At 43.6% G+C, this 11,672-nt stretch overlaps 2 protein-coding genes across 7 annotated transcripts in view; one reads left to right on the forward strand and one right to left on the reverse strand.

The window, feature by feature from the left end:
• Positions 1-294: 294 nt before the first annotated feature.
• On the forward strand, positions 295-4,481 carry LOC139919691 (myelin protein P0-like). 2 transcript variants are annotated; one of them, XM_071909506.2, is made up of 7 exons: positions 295-409; positions 626-698; positions 1,252-1,608; positions 2,646-2,751; positions 3,228-3,265; positions 3,384-3,427; positions 3,691-4,481. In XM_071909506.2, the coding sequence occupies exons 2-7, from the start codon at positions 635-637 to the stop codon at positions 3,841-3,843; spliced, it is 762 nt and encodes a 253-aa protein (XP_071765607.2). In that variant the 5' UTR covers positions 295-409; positions 626-634; the 3' UTR covers positions 3,844-4,481. The 2 variants fall into 2 exon arrangements, with proteins under 2 accessions (XP_071765607.2, XP_071765599.2); XM_071909498.2 differs by lacking the exon at positions 295-409 and having other exon boundaries at positions 537-698.
• Positions 4,482-4,717: 236 nt separating this feature from the next.
• The window catches only part of grik5 (glutamate receptor, ionotropic, kainate 5), a 27,700-nt gene continuing 20,745 nt past the window's right edge, over positions 4,718-11,672 (reverse strand). For 3 of the 5 annotated variants that reach the window (XM_071909612.2, XM_078287435.1, XM_078287436.1), the window contains exons 17-19: positions 10,239-10,367; positions 9,520-9,686; positions 4,718-8,179 (exon numbers count right to left, since the gene is read on the reverse strand). In XM_071909612.2, the coding sequence (XP_071765713.1) occupies positions 7,541-8,179; positions 9,520-9,686; positions 10,239-10,367 (935 nt within the window). In that variant the 3' untranslated portion in view covers positions 4,718-7,540. Of the gene's footprint in view, positions 8,180-8,912; positions 8,950-9,519; positions 9,687-10,238; positions 10,368-11,672 lie in introns of all 5 variants that reach the window. The other 2 variants (XM_071909628.2, XM_071909619.2) reach the window with 2 other exon arrangements.

The raw sequence follows: 11,672 nt of genomic DNA on the forward strand, positions 1-11,672 counted from the left end.
ACATACTGACTCACCAACTCGGCATTGCTTCATTTGTCTGTTATTTGCAACCACTGATTTGGTCAAACTCTATACAGAAAGCCTATTACATTTTCAAAAGCGATCATTAAAGTTTTCTCAAAAAGACATTATCATCATCTGACCGCATGAGGTCAGTGTTGTACTTCTAGCTCTTGCGGAGGGAGGGAGAGAGGAAAAAAACACACATCGAAAATCATGCACCAATCAGCAGGATTGGCGAATTGCTTATCAAATACAGAAGAGTGAACTCGTCAGCTTATAAATATTACAAGACCTCCGGCACCGTGTTAGCGGCAGCAAAAACCATGCGGGATGGAAAGCTTCTGCTCAGTTCCCCTGCTGCAGCAATATTCACTTCTCCTTCTTGGGTAAGCGGATTTATTTTACTGTTATAGTTTTATTTTCAGTCTTTTTCTGTCTTCTTCGGTTTTTGAAAGCTACGGGTTAGGGTTAGGGTTAGGGTTAGGTTAGGGTTGCCGTTCTGTTGATTTGCACACCTTTGACAACCAGTTGGGAAATATCCCTAATTTATTACTGTAGTTAAGAGATCACGTGATCACTTTTTCAAAGTATGAAAATTGTTGCAGCTTGCGGAACCGAGAAGTTGTGCGCAATGAAGACTGAAGGCAGATTTCCTCTCTTACTGTTGACGTTGATTTACATCATTTTGCCCGCAGGTAAGACAAACCGTTTTAAATTTCGTCTAATTTAAAAAAGTTGACTGATATCTACAGTGCAGACTCATCTTCTTTGTTGAGAAGTTGCAGCAGGCTGAGAGCTAATGGTAATATTTTAAAGCAAAACAAAATAATGCAATCCTTAGAGTTCAATTGGGAAACTGCTCTCTAAATTACTTCTAAATTAGCAAACACATCCTTCTTCTTGCCTACTTCTAAATTAGTACACACAGTTTGCTCTGAAATGGCAAAATCAGTGATGTGGAAAGGCACTTTTTCTTATTCAGAGCTGTTGACTCCATATGTGTTTGAAATAAGGCTTTTCTGGTCGTGAAATGTAAAAGTTAAAAAAACAAAAACAAAGGTAGTCTCCCATTCACTTTTGTTTTCCAGAGAATGTCTTTTGATGACACAGCCTAATGGAAAATTACATTTTTGACTATTGGACTGATGAAACAGTACAACCAGAGTTTAACTGGATCGTACAGTTTCTCCTTTTTCATCACCATCTGTCTTTCACCTCTTACCACCATGTCCTCTTATCTTTCTGCAGTCCCTGAAGCACAAGATATCAGAGTCTGGCCTGAAGTGATTGGATACCTCGGGCGTGATGTCACCCTGCCATGCCAGTTCATCAAAGGACCATCAGACTCTTTTTTCAATCAGGTCCAGTGGGATCTGCTGCCACCAGACGGGAAGAAAATACCCATAATTGTTTCAAATATCAAGTACGGAGATTATATTGCTAACACTACTCTGAAGGGGAGAGTGGATATCGCAGACTCTTCCAAAGGTGATCACTCTTTGATCATAAGAGACGTGAAAATGGCTGACGGAGGGCGGTACACCTGCAGCATAGCGACCTTCCCCAGTGGTTCGTTTGAGGGAACCACCACCCTCATTGTTCTGGGTGAGCGAGGCATCGTTAGAGTCGGGGGTCAAATCAACAAGATGTATTGATGATCTTCAAAATGAACATGATCCCAAGTCAATGCCTAATGTGGTTGCTGGCATTAGTACAGAGGCATGGAAACAGGTTTAGGGCTACAACTAACGATTATTTTCTTTATCGTTGAATCTATCGATTGTTTTTTCGATTAATCGATTAGTCATTCAGTCTATAAAATGTAAAAAAAATATTGACAAATGCCCATCACAAGTTACCAGAGCCCAAAGTGAAGTCTTAAAATTGCTTACTTCGTGTGACAAGCAGCCAAAAAAAACCCAAAGTATTCATTTTATAATGATATGAAACGTTGAAAAGCAAGCAAATCTTAGCATTTGTAAAGCTGTCGGCAAATAATTGGTATTTTTACTTGATGAATGAAAACTCTGTGCTGTATCAATATCACAGCAAAATCGTCAGTGTTAATTTAACTCCGGGTGTAAAAATCAGCACCCATCAGATTTCATTTAACACTTTTAGATAGTTTTGACCAGCCATCCCAGAGCCAAATCAGCTCTCTGAATGGACAAACACCACAATCAACACTTGTCAACTCAGTATAATTACCTCTGAAAAATCAACACTATTAGCACTGGAAAATTTGCTGTGTACTGTGTTTCCCATAGATCTCTGTGCTATACCACTGCCACAATGACAAATTCCTGTCTATTACTTGTAACTGGGGAATAACACGATCCTGATTCTCTCATCCAATAAGTGGGATCACATGAAACACCAAGAGAATTATCTTACTGTGTTACTTTCTAAGTTGATATGTATCTCCACTCTTCCAGTACATCTATTGGACTTGACAGATTATGTGATTCCGATCCTGATATCACATAATTGGGATCATATCAAACGCCGTGGACATTATTAAAATGATACATCACCATACAGTTCCTGCTCTGAGCAAATAATTGCTTTGGAAATAGACTCTGACAGATCTTGCCTGGAGTTGATCTTGCAGTTCCACAGCTGATCCTGTTTCTTCTCCCCAGACCAGGCGCCTTTATCACAAGGGGTGGTTGCTGGTATAGTGATTGCTGTCATGCTGCTATTGGTCATCACGGTGGCCACAGCTTACCTCATCATCGCCAGAATGAGGTGTGTGTGTGTGTGTGTATGTGTGTGTCTGATGTATATTTTGTGTAGCAAAGTCCTGTTGAAAAGCAATCTCTTCTCCTCCCATGATCCCCAGTCTAGATCATGAGATATAAACTAATATATCAACGTTTATGAACCATGTGATATATTAGAAAATAACTGAATCCGTCATACTGTCTGTGTCCCTTCACTGTATCACTCCAGAGTTGGATTCAGGTCACTTTAAATTCAATACATTTCAAAATATAAAGTGATTCTGCCATTCATTGGTTCATGATAGAGCATGATGATAGAGTTATTTCATTCAAGATGGTATGATGTATACAGTACCTTCTAGAAAAAAAAGATTTCTTGGATTTGGAAGAATACTGACTTCCTGAATTGGCTGAATTTAAAATGATCTTACCTCAACCCTGGTTAATTTTTAATCTGAGAGCAGGTGCAGAAGAACTGATACTTTTGATTTATTTGCTCAGACGTAGCGGTTTGGTCAACCACAACAGCATCTGCATTGGTGAGCACAAACACACATTCTCCAAACACAGAAGTTCCTCTTCACTGTATTACCAGCCAGCAGAACAATTTCTTTTTTTACTTCACTTCCCTTTGACTAAAGCACGTCTGCTTTTCAGACATAGACGGTCCAATGGTGGATATGGCCTGGACAAGAGAGGAGGTGAGATTATTGCAACCATATCATCTATCAGGACTCAATTACAGTTGTTTTCCTTTTCATTGTGGGTTTTTTTTAATTTCAGTTGAATTTATTTCAGTTAGATGAAGTTTGATTATGCTGTTGCTGTGACTCGAAAAACAGAGTGATGATGCAATTGTTTTGACAGGGCAAGGTGATAATAGCAATGATGATATAACTGAGTACTGAAGTCTCCATCTCTCTCTCTCCCTCTCTCTCTCTCTCTCTCTCTCACTCGCTCACAGGACCTGGTCTATTCTGACATCACATTCAAGCCACCCAGGAGCAGAAATAGTATAATCTCTGCTCCTTTAGCCAATGACAAACACACAGAGAGCACGCATGCTGATGACATCACATACTCTGAGGTGGTAGTGGGGCATCGGCACCCCAGATGAGAGGGGGGAGACGTACCCCAAAGTGATGATGAAGTGCTCTTCCTCATGGACTATGGTGGAAAAAGACAATCTTAAGCTCAACGGAAGGCGGTTTATTGTGAAACAGTGTGTCTGTGCTCCAGTAGCACAGATACTGGTAGCAGCTGTGGTTACCTGTTATCGTACACAATCATCTCTCTGCACTGGGTTTGTCTGTCACATCAACTATGCTAGTGTCAGAATCCTGTATGAGGAAGCTGCAGCATCAGAATATATCGCCAAATAAGGCGTCACTTGCGTCAGAGAAAAGTCATACAATTAGCTTTGCAAATCTGCTTAAATGGTGCATAACATCTTGCTATCTTATCTGGGCAAACTACTGTGATTCCCCACAGTGTCACAATCACAATGTGGGCAGGACTGTTTCTGCCACATTGGCGCTGTGCTGTCAGGCAAGAACATAATCAGTCTTTTGCTGTTTAAAATCCAGAAACTGAATGGTTCAATTTTCAGTTGTGTTGCACAAAGACCATTGACTTTCCATTGAAAGTCAGTGCTTGGGAAATTGGCTTACAACCAGTGAAATGTCTTTGAGGGAGCTCAACCCTAGGTTTCTTGTTTAGCAACTCTATATATGTTCGAAAAAAGATGTTTTTTGCTCGTGGCTGTTGCTGCTCAATAAATTTCACTTTCAGAATCTGTGGTCTTTTATCCTGCCTATCTTGCAGAGTGTTAAACTGTCAAGGCATGGAATACAGAAAGATAAGACAAATGCTAGTTGAAGAAAACACATCATGAAACTCTTTACACTCACATATGATATTCGTAACAGACACTAGAACTTTCCACTTGAACAGCACAGACACCATGCCACTCCGGGACTGTTTGGATATTTTTTTATTCCAAAAGGAGTTTGTGTGTCTATAGGTTTGAACAACAGGGTGATCTCTATGAAGAGCATCATCGCACCTTCATTCCAACACCTCCCCATCCCTCCCTTCCTTCACCCACAAGCACACTATAGAACCTCTTGCTCTTCAATAGGAATAATAATAACAACAATTTAATCATAATATTCATCATCATTGTTTTAATAATCCATTTAGCACTAGTATAGAAATATGAAAAAATACCAAAGAAAAGAACATAAAAGTAAACAAAAATGTTTGTTTTGCGGAGTGACCATTCACAGACACCCCATTTGATTTGTTTTGTGACCCTCCCTTCCCCTTGACATTCATACCAGCAATATTCCAGCATTTTAGGGTTTATCCCCTCCTCTCGCCTCTCCACAATAACATCTTCCCTGCAGCTAATAAAAGCTGTTAGCTGATGGTTTAAAGCTCTTGATAGATATCCACATAATGCATCCCCACGTGGTGCTTTCACCTGCAAAGTTTTGTGAAATCATTTACAGCATGAAGCAGAGAAAAAAAGGAAAAGAGACTTTGAAGACAGTTTTGAAAACAACCCAGTGGATTTACAGCATTTAGACAAGAACAGAATCAGAAATGAAGAAATGAAGACGCTGGGGACTTCTCACCCTATTTGTGTGTCTGTATGTGTGTGTGTGTGTGTGTGTGTGTGTGTGTGTGTGTGTGTGCGTGCATGCGTGTGTGTGTGTGTGTGTGTTTGTGTGTGTGTGTGTATACTGAGCCTACTTGTGGAGTGGGTTGACTTCTGCTGCAGTGTCAGCAGTCTAAATACAAAGCAGAAGTAAACAGAGAGAAAGAGACACATCAAATCCAGGCCTGATTCTGCTGACAGCAATCATTCAGAGAAATAGCATAATGTGTCCAGACAATGTTATCATTCATTATCTGGAGCACAATAGTGTCTTCAAATCTTTTTCATTGCAAGCCTTGCGGGTGCAACTTGTGAATGGTTGTATTTAACATACATAATATCATGATCATGTCTGCAAATATTAACAAACAAAACACAGTTCTGTTAGCCCAGACAACAATGTCCATGCTCCTTCAAGGGATTTTTCAGCACCATGACCAATAATGTGTCTTTATTGTTTTTTTTAACCTGGGGCTTCATACAATAATAGATTTATAATGTTAAGAACATCTTTAAAAGAGACCAGATTCCCCTCTCTGCTTGAGTGAAAATCCTGTATATTCACCTAAATCCATTTCTCTCAGCATGTTTTCTTATGTTCAGCCCCCTCCTGAATGAGCCCCCAGGCACTGAGCGGAGTAATTAGGCAATCAAAAGCTTGCGACAGTATTGACAGGCCTGTGTTGAGTCTGTGTTGAGTCTATCACTCTGGCAGCAGCCTCCGCTGTGGACGGCCAAGTCTGTCTGTTAAACGGAGAGAAGGGAAGAAGCTGCAGCTATAGCCTGCTGGCACAGAAGCAAGCCCCTTAAAAGATGCCCAGAATTACCAGATCAGGACAGATCTAATAATGGAAGTAGTTCAATTAGGGTTTTGTCATTCAAATACAGTGGTGTCCTTTTCACTCCCTGCCGCCTTCTATCTCCTCTCTCTCCTCGCCTCTCTATCTGCGTCTCTGTCTCCGGCTCTCCCTCACCCTGTCTCTCTATCTCTTTTATGCTGTGTGAACAGAAGTAAAAAAGAAGTAAAAGCTTGGCAAGTGTTACCCAGGATAACGAGGAACATTAATTTCACATTTCAAAGCCCCTCGCTCGCTTCTCCCTCTTTGTCGCTGTCGGATTATCATACATTGCTAGAATGGTGCAGTCATTGGGTACACAGTTCTCCTAACTTTGAATAAGTACTGATGGACATACAGGAAGCACACATTTATACATACATACACAGACACACACACGCACACAGTGTAAGTAAAAGGCAGACTGACACGATTTCCTCTGTTACAGTTCGCATTATGATGTATGTGTGTTATTTCATTCGGGTCATTTCCTCTCAAAAGTGCCATCTCAAAAAGCAGCTATGGGGTACAGGGAGGGACACAAAACTCTTCCACACAATTGGCCTTGGTCAAGTTTCCTTAGTATGTTATAATTCCATATTTGTCACAAATAGTCTTTATTTAACTCTGTAATTCCCACTTAGAACAATGGTAACAAAACAAGAAAGACAACAAAAAAACAACAGGAAATAATTCTCTGGAAGTCTTTTAGTTGCTGTTTCAGATCACATACAGATAAGAGTATGTCCTCCACCAAGGCTTCTTTTTACGAGAGGGATAGTTAGCCTCAAGACAAGCGTCTGTGGAGCAAAACCAGGCCTCTCAAATATAAGGGTGAAGGGAGAGGGAAGTAAGGAGAGAAAAGGGAGGCCAATGGAAACCAGTAGCTCCATCAGGATGTTGGTCATGTGCGTTTCCACTTGACTGCTTTGTCTCACTCAGTTCAGACTTCAGCGTGGGTCGCAGAAAGATACTGTAGGAGCCATCGTAAAAGTAAAACTAAACTTCATCGATCATCTTACAGCATGATTGTAGCCAGTGAGCCAATGAGGGAGATACTGTTACTGTAGGCCTCATGCTCGACTGGAGAAAGGGTTGCAGTTTTCCTCCTCCATTCTGATTTTAAAGGTCATCTCATTTTCTATTGGTTGGCCTCCCCATATTCAACTAATTTTCTCTCCATCTCTCCCCCATCTCTCTCTTTTGTTCCCCCATGAATTCCACTAATGGAGATGAGCAGTGTTTCTCTAAGCAGCTCAAATGTCTCTTGACTCCACTTATGGTCCCCTCCAGCCCTTGTACCCCTCCCTCTAGTCTCAGTCCTGGTCGCCCAGTAGGTCTGTGGTGTTGCTGCTCTGTGGAGGTGGTATGGGCCTTGGAGTGTGAGGTGGGGGGCTGTGGTGCAGCCGCCTGGGGCTGGGCCCCCCTCCGCCCTCACTGTCTGTGTTGGACGAAGACGGGGGCGGGGGTGGGGGTAGCCGGGGCAGGGGTGCTGAAGAAGGTGGTATTCTCGTGGAGGTCGATCCTATACTGGTGCCTGCTCTCAGGCTCTGGATCCTCCGGCACTCCTGGCAGATCCTCACATGGGTGCAGCTGCGGGAGGGCAGCATCACAGGGGTGGGGGCTGGTGGAGGAGGGGTGGTGTTGGCCCCCAGTGGGTCATCCAGGATCCGCTGGGGTCCAGGGCCCAGATCTGGAGGTCCAGTTCCTCCTCCTCCACCGCCTCCTCCTGCCCCGGCTCCACCTGTCAGGGGGCCGGCGCCACTGTAGAGTTTGCCATTGCTGAGGCGCATCTCTCTGACCAGGCGCAGGGGCCGCGGGGCCCCCAGAGCTATGCGGGTGGGGTGGCGCAGGGCCGCTGAGCTGCTGAGGGGCCGACGGCGGCGCGAGCGGGAGCTCTTCTTACAGGAGACGGCGTTTCGGAACTCGGTGAGCATCTCCTGACAGACAGACACCTAGAGCAGAAAGGGAAGGAGGGAGGAAAGAAGGAAGGACAGAAGAGGGAAAGGGAAGGAGGCAAAGGTAGGACGGGTGCCACAGAAGCAACGTAGGCAGGCAGCAGAACAAGACAGTGGGAAGGCAATACATAGATAGGAGAGCAGAGGGAAGACAAGAAAGTAGAAAGGAAAAGCAAAAAAAGAACAAGGCAGGTATAGATAGAAAGGCCAGACATAGTGAGGTGTGGTAGAGAGGGGACAGTTGCAGGAGGAGAAGGAAGGGGACAGAGATCAACAAATGGAGGGATGGTATTAAAAACAGAAATGAGGAGGTGATGGGGGAGAATGTGGAGATGGATAGAGATGGGAGAATATCCAAGGAGCAGAGAGAGTTATTACAATCCAAACACACAAAACACCAAAATGTTGTTTAGTTAATGGGCACTTTATAATGGCACTATGCACTATGAACGGACAGGCAGGCCTGCAAACTCAGGTGCACATATACAAAGGCACACTCACACGCATACCACAGCTGTGCACACCCTCTCAAGCACACTCACTCTATCTCTCTCTCACACACACACACACACACACACACAGTAAGACACACATTCACACAAAGGAAAAGTCTGTTTGTTCATTCCAACGGCATGACTAACTTGCACACATGACGAACAAAATGCATCAACAAGTCCACTAGACACGAACAACATTCTCGTTAAAATTATAATAAAAATCATGTGCTCACATAAACAGAAACAGTACTCGTTATCGGAGAACAAACACTGATGGCCAAATGACAGGAGGTGTGTGTTTGAGAGGGAGACGCACAGTGAGATGGGTGAGAAGTAATCCAAGAATGGAAACGAAGAATACCAGCGTACATGTGAGGCATGTAAAAGAAGATACATCATGACATTTAATGCCAGGGAAAAAGATCACACTACTTCTTTATGCAAGCAAATATTGGCATGTCTCAATATTGCTTATCCATACCATCAAGTTTAGCTCACAGTCACTACACTTATCACCATACTGTCAAACACCAACGCTAAAAGGACACAGTGACTCAGATACAGGCAGGACATGCAACTGAAAGCAAATCCTCTGTTGTATAAACAGTGCTGCATTTTGGACACTACAGCAGTACAGTGCAGCATACTTGAACACTCTTCTCATTTCACATGCACATAACACATGGAACCCCCAACAGTATAGCACACACACACAAACAGTAAAACACACACGAATGGAGGCAGAAGCTGCAACAAAAAGCAAAACTCATACACATACACACACACACACACACACCACAATATAAGCAAAAGGGTTGGCGGGTTGCCATGGGAACCTACTGGGGTGTGGCTGTGGGGTCGGCGAGGGCAGGTATGGGGGCATACCTCATCAGTCTCTGCCGAGCGGCGCGTCGACCAGACAAACTCCATGATGGCCACAAACACGGCGATGATGAGGCCGCAGATCAGCACCACGAAGATGCCACCGATGTTCTCCATGCCCAGGCCTGAGGGTGGGCCACAGGAGACAAAGGTTAACACACACACACACACACACACACACACACACACACACACCATATTTTAATTAAAAACGTATATGGCCCATAATGTACTGACTGAGTAAATATCATGATCCTGGAGAGTATGAAACTCAAGCTCAACGATGCTCCGCAGTGAGAAATGAAGGCTATTTTTTTTTTACTAAAAGCAGTGGCATACATACATGCATCACAACACACATGCAGGGACATTTTCATTTTGTCTTTGACATTTATACAGGCACAGACACTCAAGCACACAGGCACACTTACACACACGCGTCAACACACACACACACACTCACTATCTAATAAAATTCCCATTACACACCACCTGAGACAAACAGCAGACATTTGGGAAAGTAGATTGTGCTAAGCACCCTTCACAAGGACATTAGGTTAGGCATTAGCCATTAGCTGGACTGTAGGAGCGAGTGAGGAGACTATTAGGGGGGACATTAGAGAAAGAGAGAGAGAGAGAGGGAGGGGAAAGGCGACGGAGAGCTGCGGTCGACTGACCCTTGGCACGGTGGTCCTCCTCTTTGGGACACTGGCCTCCCTCCCACCACCTTCGCTTCAGGATCTCCAGCCTGTTATTCTCCTGCAGCTGGAGGATGGCCAGCGTGATCTCATCTCTGAACGGAGAGCCTGGCGAACGACAGGGAGGGAGAGATGAGAGCAAGCGGAGGAAGAGAGGAGATGAGGCAAGGGGCCGGAGAAGAGAGGGGTGGGTGAGGTCAGAGGAGGAGGACGAGACGAAACGAGGAAAGGGGTAAGAAGAGCAGACGGAAAAGGAGAGGGAGCGACATGCACTTTCAGTCTCAAGATGGCTATGAGTGATCTCACTGTGAGAATAAAGAGAGGATTAGTGAGAGATAAAGAGCGAGATTACAGACAGAGGCAGTGAAATACAGCTGCTGGTCAGAGAGCGTACAGTAAAGAAGGACGATACGGACTAGAGAGAACAGACTGGGAAAGCCGAGAGTATTTTCAAAACAGCTCTCCTTTTGATCTACCCTGAGATCCCTCCTTCCCTTCTAGTCCGTCTCTCCTCCACCACTGCTTCTCTCCTCCATGCTGATGTATCTCTGCCTTATCTCTCTCTATTCCTCCACACCTTTGGTCTTTCATATGTCCCTTTCTTTCCTTCCTTTCTCTCCATTCACGCTTTCCTCCTCTTCTGTTACAGCATCACTGTGGTTAAATAACAGCACCTACTGTATGGCCTAAAAAGGAGCTGCAGAAGAGCTGACTGCAGGTGGAACAGCACTAAACTGCATGTCCATTATTTACAGTTGATGAGCTTTCTCTTACAAATCAAGCATGCGCGTGACAAATATTTTCCTGCCAATCAGCAGTACCACATGTGTCTATTTAGCACAATTGATCTCACACTGGTGTTTCTGTTTCTTCCGCTGCCGTCTGTGTTTTTATCCTGTTGATGAGGTATTAGAGGGATAGAGGGTATTAGCTCCAAGATTACTCCCCCTTACTCATATTGAAGCACTCTGCCCTCGCTTGGCTCAGTGACTCAGTCACTTCACGCCAATTTCTCTGCCAGAACTTATGGATATTGTATCACAGATGAGACCATTCACCGCTCACCAGTCACTAGACCTTACACCCATCAAGTTCATGGAAGAGGTCATTCAGGCTGTAGGACCTACTCTATTCTCAACTGTAAACAGCTACCTGACTGCTGGTTGTGTTCATGATTATTTCAAGATGGCAAGTATCCAGCTCGTGTGAAGCAATTGAACCTTGATTATTACATTATATGGAAATTTATTAGATTAATAATTACTATATTTTTTACTCATTTAGTGGACAGTTTTATTTTACATTTTACATTTTGACAAGTTATTACATTACCCACATAGTTATTACAAGCACTTTGTAACTTGTGTTTTGAAAAGTCCTATACTAAAAAAGTCATTATTATTAGTAGTAGTA

This window comes from Centroberyx gerrardi, chromosome 12 (assembly GCF_048128805.1).
Source record: "Centroberyx gerrardi isolate f3 chromosome 12, fCenGer3.hap1.cur.20231027, whole genome shotgun sequence".
Classification (NCBI taxonomy): domain Eukaryota; kingdom Metazoa; phylum Chordata; class Actinopteri; order Beryciformes; family Berycidae; genus Centroberyx; species Centroberyx gerrardi.